The sequence below is a fragment of the Mustela lutreola genome, chromosome 10 (genome assembly GCF_030435805.1).
Source record: "Mustela lutreola isolate mMusLut2 chromosome 10, mMusLut2.pri, whole genome shotgun sequence".
In the NCBI taxonomy this organism is placed as follows: domain Eukaryota; kingdom Metazoa; phylum Chordata; class Mammalia; order Carnivora; family Mustelidae; genus Mustela; species Mustela lutreola.
The window spans coordinates 34,338,581-34,351,945 of NC_081299.1; the positions used below are offsets into that span (position 1 = coordinate 34,338,581).

The window sequence follows — 13,365 nt, forward strand, 5'->3', positions numbered from 1 at the left end:
GTGCCCACTAAATTAAAACCCACCTCGGCAGGATCTGTGACTATAGCATCAAAAGCCCACAGAGTATCAACTCATCTGGCTTTGACAAAAGATGGACACAAAATGATTCTGTCGGGACCGGAGCAGATTTCTTTTCTCCAGTGGGATTTCTGCTGCCACTTCAGTTCCCATTTCTCAGTGCCTCACTAATCAGGCCCTTTCCAATGAAAGTGATGGGAAGCTGGCTGGGGGTGAGTGTTGGGAGAGAGGGGAAGAGCAGCAATGAGAAAAAGCCATGGCTCTGGGAAACTAGAGTGGGAAATGAAAATATTTGCTGAATTCCTTAGACTTAGTTAAATCTGAAAATGGATGTCAGAATAAGAAGCGAGCCCCATACTAACAAGTTGCGGGTGTCAATTTACCACCACCCTTGTCAGGTTCCTCAGCAGCCTTTACTGGGTGCATAAAAAGGTGATGGCTCTGACGAGAGCCATCTGATGAGAGGTTCCAGGAACACCGATAAGCTGTGCACTGTCACGAAACACTACTTAGGTTTCCTCTCTGGCTGTTTTTATTTTGTTACACATTTAATTAAGAGCCTTCCCAGCAGTTATGCGGAGTCCTGCTTCTAAAAGGCAGCCACAAAGCTCTCCTCCTCCAGCCCCTACCACCTGACATCTGCTTCCTTCTTGCATATTCTTTTTCAGAGCTTCACTGATCTTTTCAATACTAACCCAAACTAGCTACCAAAGTCTGCCCAATCCCTCTCTTTTAGAAGCAACATGGTCTTAGAATTCAATTTTGTCTAGCTACGAGTCTACCAGCTTAGGCCTCGGTTTCGAATTCTGTTTTGTTTTTTCCCTCTATAAAAGGGAATATAATTAGGAGGACCGAATGAAGTGTGGTACATGCTCATTAAAATCTGGTTTCAGTGTGGCTGGTGGTACAATTGATTAAGCAAATGACTCTTGGTTTTGGCTCAGGTCATGATCTCAGGGTCCTGGGATGGAGCCCCATCTCAGGCTCTGTGTTCAGTGTGTAGTCTGCTGTCCGCCCCGCCCCTCCATCCCCCATCGCCAGCTCATGCTGTCCCTCTCTCTCTCTAAAATAAATCTGCTCTGGTGCTACAGGTCAGAATGGCCAGACCCAAAGAGAACACCCTCTTTGTCTCATGGAGAAACCCAACTGAGGAGACCTGGCCAAATAGTCCCCACAGGGATGCACAGGGACGTTTTCATACACACACATGTACATGCCATTCCCAGTTAATGCAGAAGATTCTGGAATATGGGTGTCTGGGATATGAATACACCAAAGAGAAAAATCCACCTGGAAGAGTGGGAGTCCTGCGAGGCTATCTGGAGAAACTGCACCTCTGGACTGGGTTACATGAGCCCCAGATGCTGGGTATGGCCTGAACCGTGCCTACCCCAAACAGCTTCTGTTAGGCTGCAGAGCTCCACCTAAATCCCTTCTCTGCTTCAGGCACTCAGAGTGGCCCAGATGCCATAAATAAGAGCAACAGCCTTCTTCCTCCTCACCTTCCCCACAGAACCTTCCCCCTGATTCATATCTGCTTCCAGATCCAGCCTCTGTAATTTCTCTGCCCCATGAGTGTCATCTGGGAACAGATCATCTGGAGCTCTGGGAGTCCTGTGCATATACCTAGAGGTATCCAGTTAGTGTGTGTACACGACCTGAGGGATGTGGACATGAGGTGCGTGGGTGTTTATATGCTTTGGATTTGCTTCTCCTCCTGTCTCAAGTCAGTGTCCAGCAGCAGGCTTGATATCCACCTGAGTGTGTAACTTCACCTCAATACCCAGCATCCAAAAGGCATAAAAAAAGACCTTGGTGAGAAGATCATGCCTAATTTGGTAGGAAATGTCACTCCAGAGCCACTATTCCTCACCCCCAACCAATACCCCAAGTATGCGCCAAGTATGCACACACACATGCACACACACACACACACACACACTCCCAGAATGCCTGCAGCTGCCTTTGGTCACAAAGAACACAGAGGTATCGATTCTATCAATCCTCAGCAAACAGTGCCCCCACCACCTCCACCCCGCTTTAGCTCCCTTGGGGCTGTCTGAAGCCAGGTATCCATGAGGACAGACAAGAGGCAAAAGTGTCAACCCAGCAACAGAACTAGTTCTGCTTTCCATGACCAGGGCAAGACCCGGAGACAGAGGAGAAAAAGCAGTGCGGACAAAGGAGGGACAAGGAGGCTGGGGAACTGGGTAGCTCCCTAGAAGCAGCCCTCTCTCATCCCACCAATGGGCCTGCAGTTGAATCATCAGGGCCTTGTACCTCTCTGTGCCTTAATTCCCTTACCTATAAAACAGGAATAAAAGTACCAAGGTTTATTAAACAAATGACTATTTCTAAAGCATTAAGGGTAGTAAATACTAGACATTTGGTAGGGGAAAAAAAAGGATCTTTTAATTCCTTCCTTCCAGGGCAGTAACATGCAGCCCCGCAACTAGAAGGGCTGTCGTGAGCAGTGGGACCTGGCAAAGGCAGGAAGGTCCAGACAACTGCAGTCCCAGTAGGGTCCTTGATTGGTCTACTCCCAGCTCCAGAGTCTGAAGGCGGGGTTCCCAGCCCTCTTCGCACCGTGGCAGCCCCAAAGATCCAGGGACTCGCTGAGCCAGCTGCCCTGTAGACTTGGACGTGTTGGCCTGTGAAAGGCATGACCTGGTCCCATAGTTTCCAAGCCCTGCCAGTAAAGCAGTCCTTCTCATACTCACATGACTTTCAAGTCCCAGTCTCCACAGGTGACAAAAATTGACTTGACGTTTGGATCTAAGAGGCCTTCTTTCGCCATCCACTCATCGACCCTCTGAAAAGTACACAACAAGAACAGATGAGATTTTCCATTTTTTTTCTTCCCAAGTCTGTGAAGAGCCACACCAAAGAAACGCAGATAAGCTGCTTGTAATCAGAGCAGAAGAAAAATGTAATCTTATCTGGCCATGGCTCTGCTCTGGGCTCTCAGCCTTGGCTCAGGGCTGTGGGGGCAGCGGGAGGGTGATCCCTGCAGGGAAGATCCACAAACCTGAATGAGTGGAGGAAGGGAGTCCCTCCACTGCCCCGATGCCTGGCAACCTAACCCCAGACGGGGTAAGGTCATATCCCGGTAAGTTGGTCCTCAAAAGCAAAGCCTAGCACAGGCACAGGATGCCCTGGGCCATGAGGACAGGCGGGAAGGAGGCCCCAGGCAGGAACTCCAATTCACAGGTTCATTCATTCACCTGTTCATTTCACCCTCCCGCCAAAGGTTTATTAGCCAAATTTATGAATTTCCCAAATGAGGATGAAGTTAATATTCACTGTGAGTCTAGCAGAAAAAGCTCCCTTGCTGGCCTGGAACTCCACCTTGATCCCTGTGGTGGCACTGCCCCGCTTCGGTCTCTTGAAAGCTCATAAACTGGCCCCGGATTTTACGTTTCTCCTCTCCTGGTTGAGGATTCAAATTCAGATTCAGGAGAATCTTTTCAAAGCTGAGCTCAATGCCTAGACAGGGATTAAAAACTGTTCCTAAACACACTTTAAGTATTTCTTTCCCTTCATCCCTTTAATCAGTTTCAGCATTTGCACTCACATGGGAAGTACAGATACCAAAATCAGTATATACTGAGATAATTATCATAAAGCGCTCGTGAAGCATTGCCTATTTTTCAGAAGATCCAGGCATGGGGTGGGAGTACAGCAGATGACCACCGTGCCACTCACACAGAAGGATTCGTTTTTAAAGGCTACATTGCAAAGTCGCTACAAATGCAGGATTGAAAGTCAGACACATCTGGGTGCTAACCTTGGCTCTTCCATATCCTGGCTGTGTCACTGATGGGAAGTCATTTAAAAGTCATTTAACCTCTGTAAACTTCAGCTTCCTTCATCTATAAAACGAGGTAGCATGACTAACCTTACAGGGTTGTTTTGAGAATTAAATGTAATAATGTATTAAGTGCCTACCACAAAACAGACAGTAGGCTGAGAAGGCGAGAAAGGCAAATCATCTGAATACAATAAAATAGATGCAGCTACGGAGAAGCGACCAGAATGCTGTAGGACCAAGAGGAGGAGGTGACCAGCTCTACCTTTGACAGAGAAAGGAGTCAGAAAGGAAGGCTTCACAAAGACGCCACTCCCAACTAGGGACCTGGTGGCTGGGTTTGCATGACGGGGTGGGGCAGAGCAAAGGAAAGCACAGGCACAATCACTTTTTATCTGAGAAGCAGTTGTGTGCTCGGTATCTGCTTCCCCCAGCAGACTAGAAGCACCGTGAAGCAGGGACTTTCATTCATCTTATTCACTGTGTAAATCCTTAACCCAGCAGGGTCCTCTCAACAGATTCCTGCTGATTCACTAAAACATGAGTAGGGAATAGTGTGACCGAAGTCCAGTGTGTAGAAAGGAAGGACAGGATATGACACTGGGGGGATACATGGGCCAGACTGTGAAGACTCCAGTGGGTAATGGCGAGCCCACTGAAATCATGAAGGAAGCTAACTCTTAGCAGGTGTAGGCTGGCTCCCTGGGACATCTCAGAGATACTGGGATGCCTGGTCCACGCCAAAGCAGTCTTTGAGTAGGGCCAAAGGTCCTAGGTCATTCTCTGGCTAGAGTGGTCCTACCTCTCAGGGGGTCAGAGCTGCTCCTTGAGCCAGACTGTGCAGACCCTTCTCACAGTCTGCACACCAAAGAATTCCCCTCAGCCAAAGAGTCTCCCCAGCAAGCTAAATTCTGGAACTTCCACTGCTGAATGGCTTGTTTCCCCAGCCTCCATGGCCCACTTGCACAGAGGACATGTACACATTCACACTCATGTATCCTTTCCCAAGACTTTATGTAAGAAAGGAAGTAAGGCAATCCTAGGGCTGCCTGTGTCATCCAACCTTGCTCTATTTCACTGGCCTTATATCCCCAAGGTAAGTGCCCTATCTGCTGGTGGGGCTCCCAATGCCCCAACTCATCCACAGTAGTCTTGGAAAAGATAGCAAGACAGGATGGTCAGGAGCCAGTGCCCAGAAGGACCTTCCCCATGAGAAGCACTTACTATTCCATGGGGTTACTCCTTGGAAGCTTAGGACCCAGCCCATTCACTGGTGCAACAGATGTTTAGTGAGAACCTTTTAGGGTGAGCTGTCCAGGGACGTGATACTATATTTGGAATAAAGCCTGTCTTTTTCCTTCCCTTCTCTGCTTAAATGGACGAAGAGTTAGAGGAATTACCAAGACAATCCCCAATCAGCTGTGGCCACCCTCCCAGCTATTGAAGGTCTAGCATGAGTCCTACCTGAACCAAACTAGTCAAGACAAACATCTAGCTGACCACTAGCTCAGGGCCTTGGTTAGGACAAGAAGTCAGCTTTTTAGCTATTTGACCAACTCAGGCCTAATGAGACAAAGCAGAGCCCATTCTGGTCTCCTGGCCAGAGACTCCCTTTTCAGGCTGATGCCAGGTGTCTTCCCTTTTCACCCACAAAGTATGCTGAAGTAGCAGAAAGTAGCCTCATGGATAAAACTCAGAATCCCCCCTAGCATTCTGCTCCAGGCTGGCCTGAGATTAGCAGGAGGAAGCCTCCTGAAGACCATAGCTCCCTCAACCAGCACCACTGAGGGAAAAAAAAAATCCCATAACCTCAATAACTCTGGTTCAATGCTGGACTACAGCAGGCGTCTTCCTTCTAGGATCCTGGCCGGAGACATTCCAGGAAATAGCCATGTGGCCTCCCTCAGGGGCTAGGCCCTGGCTGGGACACAGGAAAGGATGGGTTGGTCCCCTCTTTCTCCTTGAGTCTGGTCTTATAGGGAGCATCGATGCTGAGGTGCCCCCTCAATCATAGGAGCGAATCTCCCCTCAAAAAAAGAGGGTCAGTGGGGCTGTGAGACACCTCACAGTTCATCTTCTCTTCTCCCAACCCAGAGCTTGACTGATCAGAGAACCCAGGCTTGTACACTCCCAGGGACAGGGAGCATACCGGCCACCGGGCCTCCTCCATCCTGAGGAGTCCCAGGAAATTCAGTCTGTATCTCTCTCTCCCATGGGACAGGGCCTCTAGATCTTCTTCCCTCCCCAGGCTACCCCCCAACTTCCTCTAGGCTGACTACTTCCAATGTAGACGTGCCCTGCTACCCACCCCCAACTCTGCTTCCTCCTGTTCTTCGATAGGGGCTGAGCTTTCGGTTTACTGGTCTTAAAGATAAATAAAGCACTTAATAAGATCCATGGGCTTTTTCTCTTCTCCCCTCCCCCTAGAGAGGAGCGAGGGGGGAAAGGGACCTTCTACCTCCCCCAGGCCAGAAGGGGTGGGAGAAAAGCTGAGGCCAAGCACAGCCCTTGCTTATTCCCTCAGGCTGGAGCATAAGCAGCAGCATCTTAACCTTTTCCAGCTCCCTGAGGAGAACATCCTAGAAGTGTGGTCTCTGCCAAGGGTTCTAAAGCCTTTAATTTGATTTCCCTCACATAGGCAATTGTTGTAATTATTCTGATTAGGAACCATTACCCAGTGCAGCCTCTGCACCCCTGACAGGCACAGTGCATCCAGCGGCAAGCTGCAGTGGGGCAGGCGGGCCCAGCCGTACCTCCTGGAGGAGCTGACAGCAAACAAAAGCCGTCGACGGGGAGTTCTGGGTGAGTTAATGAAGTGCTCACATGCCACAAGAAGCCAACACTAAAGCTAAACAAAAACACCTTCAGTCTCCAGGGCTAGCCCTGTGGTGCCACGGCTCGGCTCCCCTCCTCCCCGATGCGCCCAGCGCCGGCTGCCCGTGCTGCCCAGCCCAGGGCCAGGGGCCAGGAGGGGGGCGGGGACCCCGCGTGGAACTCAGGGCAGCACTCGGACATCTTGCCAGTAACCCTGACGGGAACAGCTGGAGATGACAGATCAATGGTTCAATACTCTCAACAGCATGTCACTGATGTGACAGCAAATGTTATTCTAATCAAGCCATAATCATAGTCAAATTACACGGCTACATTCTCAGGAGGGGAGGGAGAGAAAGGCAGCGGGAAAGGGTCAGAGGTCAGGAATTAAAGGTCACTCAACCTACCTCCAGCACTTGCTGCAGGCTCGGCTGACCATCCACCATGGCTTGAATAATCCCGGTGAGCTGAAAGGAAAGAGAAATAGCCAATAGGTGGAACAGCAGGACACAGGGTCTCAAAGCCGGACTGGATCCTCTCCTTTCTCCTGCCATAAAAGACTGGCCTGCACTGCTTTTGGCTCAGAACCTGCCAGAGGCCTTGGGAATACAGTTCCAGGACATATGGTGAACTTTCTCCACAACATCCTGCCCCAAGAGGGGGAAACACATCCACACACAGGGTATGTTTCATACCTATTTCAACTTTCACTTTGAAAAGAAAAAAAAAAAAAAGGAAAAAGATTTTATGTGTCTTGTATTCAATAAACTCCAATAAATCCCTACAAATTATAATCTAAAATACTATTTACCTCCAAGCTTCACAGAAGTTCTTGTAGACCTTGAGGAATGCTCACATAGGACAGCCACACCTGGGTTCAAGTCCACCCCTTCTCTGGGTCTCAATGTCCAGCATTTTCCCCTCTAACATCAGAGAAGAGCCAGGGGAACCCCACAGGCATCTACCCTTTACCCTGAACACCTGGGTCCTCGATACCAACTAGGCAAGCAAGAAATAGACATCTTTAACTGACAGGGAAACACAGATGCAAAGGCCTAATAAAGGAACCTGGTCTAGAGAATTTCTAACTCACAGGTCTATGCTCCACCCACGTCAGACCTAGGTTCAAACAGGCTTGTTGCTTTGCTTTGTTTTGTTTTAAAGTGAAAATATCCTTCGAACACAGAAGAGGACAGACTGCCTCAGGGATCTGAGGCAGGAGGCCCCTATCCACAGACCTGGACCTTGCTGGAAATCACCATGCCCAATGTGCCCGGGGCTACTTCTACAGAGAGCTGCATCTCAGGCTTGCTGGGGAACTTCTTCTTCTTCCTTTTTTTAAAGTGTTGGGGGGGGGGGGATTAAACTCCAATTAAACTATAATTACATTTAATGAATATCAAATACCCAACTCACAGGAACCGCTGGCTCTAAGAAGGAAGGTTATTTTCTCATAGCGACTTACATGGAATGGTAATACACACCTTTTAGGGAAGAAATTTTCATTTTAAGAACGCTGAGTTCCTCTAGGTGGGTTTCTGTAGTTCATCAAGTCATTATTAGGTGGTATTTTAAGGAAGTGTAAGGACACAGCCACTCTATTTTATATTCCAGAAACTGTTTTTATATTAATCTGTATTTTAATTGGGTAACAGCTGCTGCCTACAGACTTCCCATGGTCTAAAAGGAAAATAAATTAGAAAGATTAACTACACTGTTGTTTCGCAAGGCTTTAACCCACAGCAGGCCCGCCCGGCTGGCCCCTCCACACCCTTTCCTTGCTTGGAAGACCGAAGAACTGCCCAGCAGAGGGAGGGCCTGAGCCAAAGAGAAGGCAAGTTGGTCCACTGATGGCTAGGGGTGGGGCTGGGGGGGTGAGGGGTGAGGAAGACCTCTGGGTCAGCAGCTTTAATCTTCGAGGGCTAACACTCCTCCTTTCATTTAGTCAACAACTACTCTTGGACAGCCTACAATGTACTGGGCCCCATTCCAGGAACTAGGGATCCAGCCGTGAGGAAAAACTGAAATCCCTGCCCTCATGGAATCTGCATTCTTCTTGGCAGCCCCTTCTAGGCCCAGCCCTGCCAGCACCCGGAGCCTGCACACCTTCCAGAGCACACCCTGAGCAGGCAGCAGCCCTGTGTTTTGTCTCAGGCACACAGAGGCCAGAGTCCAGAGTGGGCTTGTTGCTGACTCTAGGTGCAATACCCAGGTGACTAACGAGCACCCACCACTGCTCTTCCTGGCCCTGCTTCTCTCCTGCTTCATTCTTCTAGGACCAATCCATACCCCCTTGCTTGGAGCTAAATAAGGACTATCCTGGAAAACCTTTAGCCACTTGTGCTTCTTAGAAAGCTCTGGGGGGTCTGTGTGAGACATTCCCATGTCTCATCTGAGTCTTCTGGGGCAAGGTTAGGTCTTTCTCTTGACTCCTTATACTCAGGGTCACTGAGATGAGCTGAGCACTGAAGGGTTTCCAGAAAGGCTCACTCACAGAAAAAACCAATGGCACCCTTGTCAAGAGACCTCCCTCCTTGGCGATGGGTCTTGGGTCAGCATCTATGTACTCCACAAGCACCTGTTCTTGGCCCCCGGAAAATCACTAATATGGGGAGAGAAAGTCACTGTACTATAAAGGAAAACCAGGGCACTGCTCTGCACGACCTCTCACTACAGACTAGGCCCGCCTTTTCCACCCTGGTGGTAGGCAGTAGGGCTCCAGGGTCCTAGGGCTTTCTCACACTCCTGTCCAGCGGTCAGAAAGCCTGGAATCATCAGCCTGGGAGAGGCCCAGTGAGCCCATCTCCCTCTCTCTCTCCATGCTTCCTAGACCACTCACGGTTCAGCCAGACACAGCTTACAGCTGACCTTCTAAAGGGCTTGAACTCAACCTCCAGAGACACATGGGCTTGCACTATTGGTTCAGCTAGAGGCACCCTTCCAGGGGAAGCCCTCACTCCCCTGTATGAATCCTTCCAAGGACAGACTACATCTTACTGGCTCGACCAAGGCACTAGTTGAAGAAGAGTGTGAAATTAAGAAATTAGTCCCTGTATCTGATACAACCTAAGACATCTTTAAGACTTACAACAGAAGCCATGAAAGCTAGTTTAATAAATTTAATAAATACTGGAAAGTTCTACCTTAGGCATAACTTAAGTCCTTCATGCTGTAGTTTGAACCCAATCCCACTTGGGTTAATATATATTTGTAAAAAGCTTTTACATCCTCACAATGAAAGGTACTAGAGCAAAGCCAAGTATTATTAAGCTGAGAACCAGGGCTCACAGGCTAAACAGAACTCAAAGACCTTAACCACTTAAAGCTGGAGAGGTGAGAGGAAGAATTAATGTGTGCTCTATGGCTCCTTTCACCGAGGGATTACAGATTAACTCCCGCTTCTCCAGACTCGGAAACCACAAGGCGAGGGGCTTTTGACCCTGACTGATAACATGACTGGTTACTGAGATCCCCTACCCTCACAAGGGCTTTGTCCGGGAACAAGCTGGCTTCATCACAAACACTAGCCACTACAGAAGCAGCCCAGGACACTCAATGCCAATAGCATGTCAGCATCCAGCGCTTTCTCCTTTCACAGTTTATCTCCAACACAATCGTATTCTGACACCAAGACAGTTTGTTGATTACATAAGCACTTGTCTCTGGTGTACAATCTGATAATCAGACCCACTCTTTCTCCTCAGACAAAGAGACCAATAAATCTCACCCTTTATAAGTACAGGTGCAAGACAAAGCCCTTTACTGGCATTTAGCAAAATTGGTATTTTTTCTAGGGTTTTTTTTTTTCCCCAAGACAATGACAACAACAACAAAAAAGGCTACACATGGTCAGGGACTGTGGCAGCAGCCCAGCTGCTAGAAGCAGAGATCTGACAGGTTGGAGCAGATTCTAGATGTGGGAGAGAAAGGGCTTGGGAAGGAATGAAACTTATCCCATCCGGTCTCTGTTAGAAACAAGTCAGACTATGAACTGGAACGAAGAAAGGATGTGAAGAAGGATACTAACATGCCCATTACAGAGAGCAGTAAAAGTGTCTGTATATGGGTCACAGACCCACTCAAGGAAGCATCCCTCTTTCTGGATGCCCAACACTGAGCCTGTCTCTCCCTGCACGAGCATGTGCTCATATGTGTACTTATGTGTCATGATGTGTGTGCACACACATATACACACAGGTCAGGGTTCTTAAGAACTTCTTGTGCACAAGAGGGAATCCTACTGGAGGAGATGCTTAGGCACAATCCTTACTGAAGAAAGATCCTCTCTGACCGTGATGATCTCTCTCTGCCCCAAAGGCAGCCCACTGCCACACAGGACAAGGTCGCACAAGACGGCCTACACCCTGTGCCCATGCCTCTCTCTACATTCCAACTCCATCTGGAATGGAAATAGGGCAATATTTAGATGATCTGAGGTTTTCCAAAGAAGACTTCACTTGCTCGAAAAGACCAAGTGAGCAGGACAGTTACCAGGGGCAGGGGCAGGGCGGCAGGCAGCAAGGTGTGGTTGAATACTCTTTTGACAATATTCACTCATTTAAGGAACATGTGTCAAGTGCTTACTTGGCACTAGGCTCCAATGATGGGCCAGAGATAGATCAGAACCTCAAGGAATGCACGGTCTAGTGGGGAGACACATAAGTAAATACAGTATAATGCATCTGCTCAGGTCTTTGTGGTGGCACCAGCCATGGGCTCAGGGAAGGCTCCCCAGAGAAGGTGACCCTGAGCAAAGTCCTAGAGGAAAAGTGTTGGGTGTGGGGAGGGGGAGGACAAGAGTGGGAGCAGCGTACAGGCAAGAGCATCACGTGCACAGGGAGATGGTGAGGGGGCGACCTTAGGTGAGCAAAGTGTGGGGCATTAAGCAGGAAGATGTGAGGCTGGACAAAAGGCCAGGACCAGGTCAAGGAGAGTTGGAGGCTCCAGAAGCCTGAGGCGAAATCGCACCCTTGGTGCCACAGCTCACTCACATCGTCACTTTCAGATAAGGCTTCAGGACAAGGGTCCCAGCCTCACCATGCCTCCTGCCCTCCAAATTATGCGTGTGTGTGTCCTGTGGTGAAACTTTCCAGAAAAAAGAAGAATAGCTCTCATCATAGTCTCACAATCCCTCCTCCCCCTAACCCCCAAAAGCAGCAGCAGCAGCCCTGATCTCAAAAAGATCCCTTTTCCCAATACTCTCAGGTACCCACTCCTGCCCAGGGTTGAGCTCCAAAAGCACTGTTCCATGCCAAAACAAGAGTAACCTTTCCCAAATTTGGCCCTGCCCAGCTGTGCCAGGTAGCCTAGCTGCAGCTGGAACACCCATGGGGAGTCTGCACACAGACAGAAGGAAGAGAAGGACAAGAGGATACTGCATTTTCAGGCCAGTGGCTTGCTTAAGGAAAATTTTCCCTTTCCACAAGGAAGGGGATCTTCACCATTAAAATGGTGACTTTTTCCCCCCAAAAGGGGCAAAAAGAACAGATTAGCGCCCCCTGGTGGTACAGGTAATTTCCAGGGGACAAGGAGGAAAAAAACCCACCAGGATTCCAGAGGGAGCAAGAATCTTAACATCATTAGTGGGAACAACAAAGGGGGTGAGAGACTACACACCTTGGGAGATGGATGCCTGCACCAAAAGGCCTATCTGGGTTGGGAGTAACACTGGCATCAAGCCCAGTAGCAACCCCCTGAAACTGGGCTTCATATCTGGGCTGAGTCAATCTCAGAGTCCATGGGGCCCTCCCACCAGTGGCAGGCAGCCTCTTTCCCAGCATTCCCCACACCAAAACAATAGTTTTAGGATCACTCAAGAACTTTTTTCCTCATGTTTCACTTATATGCAGAAAGTAGATCTCTAAACAAAGGCACACTATCTTGAATATACCCCAGCCCCAAATTCTTAAAAAAAAGATTCCAGAAACACTCATGTTTTCCCTTTACTTCTGCGCCACACATACACGGCCCATGATTCCACTACAGCCCATGGCTACCACAGAGTGCAAAACATGACATGTCACAGGGGAAACCAGTCACAGAAGATCCTGAGAGTAAGAACTCTGCAAGGGCACCTGTTCTCCGCTATTAGCTCTTTTAAGCCTCTAGCAAGCATCAAGATCTCAAGTTAGCCCAGTTTCACAATCTGCAGAATGGGGCCAATACTAACCTGCTGGCAAAGTGGCTGAGTCCAACACCAGCACAGCATAAGGGTAAGGCCATTTCAGCCTCATATACCACTTAGACCACCCTTCTCTTTCCTCAACGACAGGGTTGTGCTTCCCACAAACTCAAGCAGGGCCACTTTGCTCCAGGACAGAAAAATATCACCAGAAGCTAAGAGAGCCTTAACATAACCTCTCCTTCCAAGAAGCTGAAATCTTTACTTCTTGTCAAGAGGCCCCAAGGGAAATGGAACTGAAGAGAAACTGAGCCCCGGAAGCACCACCCTTGAGTGGGGCAGCACTCCAAGTGCTGGTCACCAGGAGGGGTAGGGACAATAAGGACAATAAGGGAGGGAAAAGGCTGGGGACAGATTGTGCCACTTCTTGGGTCCCCAGTGACCACAGCAGTGCAAGTGGAGTGGCAGACTTTGTAAAATGCCAGCTGCTTGGCTGGGTCCCATGCTTACCTGCCTTAACCAGCAGTAAGACTCAAGCTGCCCCTAAGCAGCAGGGACAGTGTACCAGTGACCCAAAACTCCTGTCCCAGCAGCCCGGGCTGCC

At 49.1% G+C, this 13,365-nt stretch overlaps 1 protein-coding gene across 10 annotated transcripts in view; it reads right to left on the minus strand.

The window, feature by feature from the left end:
• ERI3 (ERI1 exoribonuclease family member 3) overlaps positions 1 to 13,365 on the minus strand; it is a 125,960-nt gene that overhangs the window by 79,522 nt on the left and 33,073 nt on the right. For 9 of the 10 annotated variants that reach the window (XM_059137944.1, XM_059137939.1, XM_059137940.1 and 6 more), the window contains 2 exons: positions 7,048 to 7,107; positions 2,739 to 2,830 (listed from right to left, as the gene is read on the minus strand). In XM_059137944.1, the coding sequence (XP_058993927.1) occupies positions 2,739 to 2,830; positions 7,048 to 7,107 (152 nt within the window). Of the gene's footprint in view, positions 1 to 2,738; positions 2,831 to 7,047; positions 7,108 to 8,124; positions 8,257 to 13,365 lie in introns of those variants that run through there. The other variant, XM_059137945.1, reaches the window with a different exon arrangement.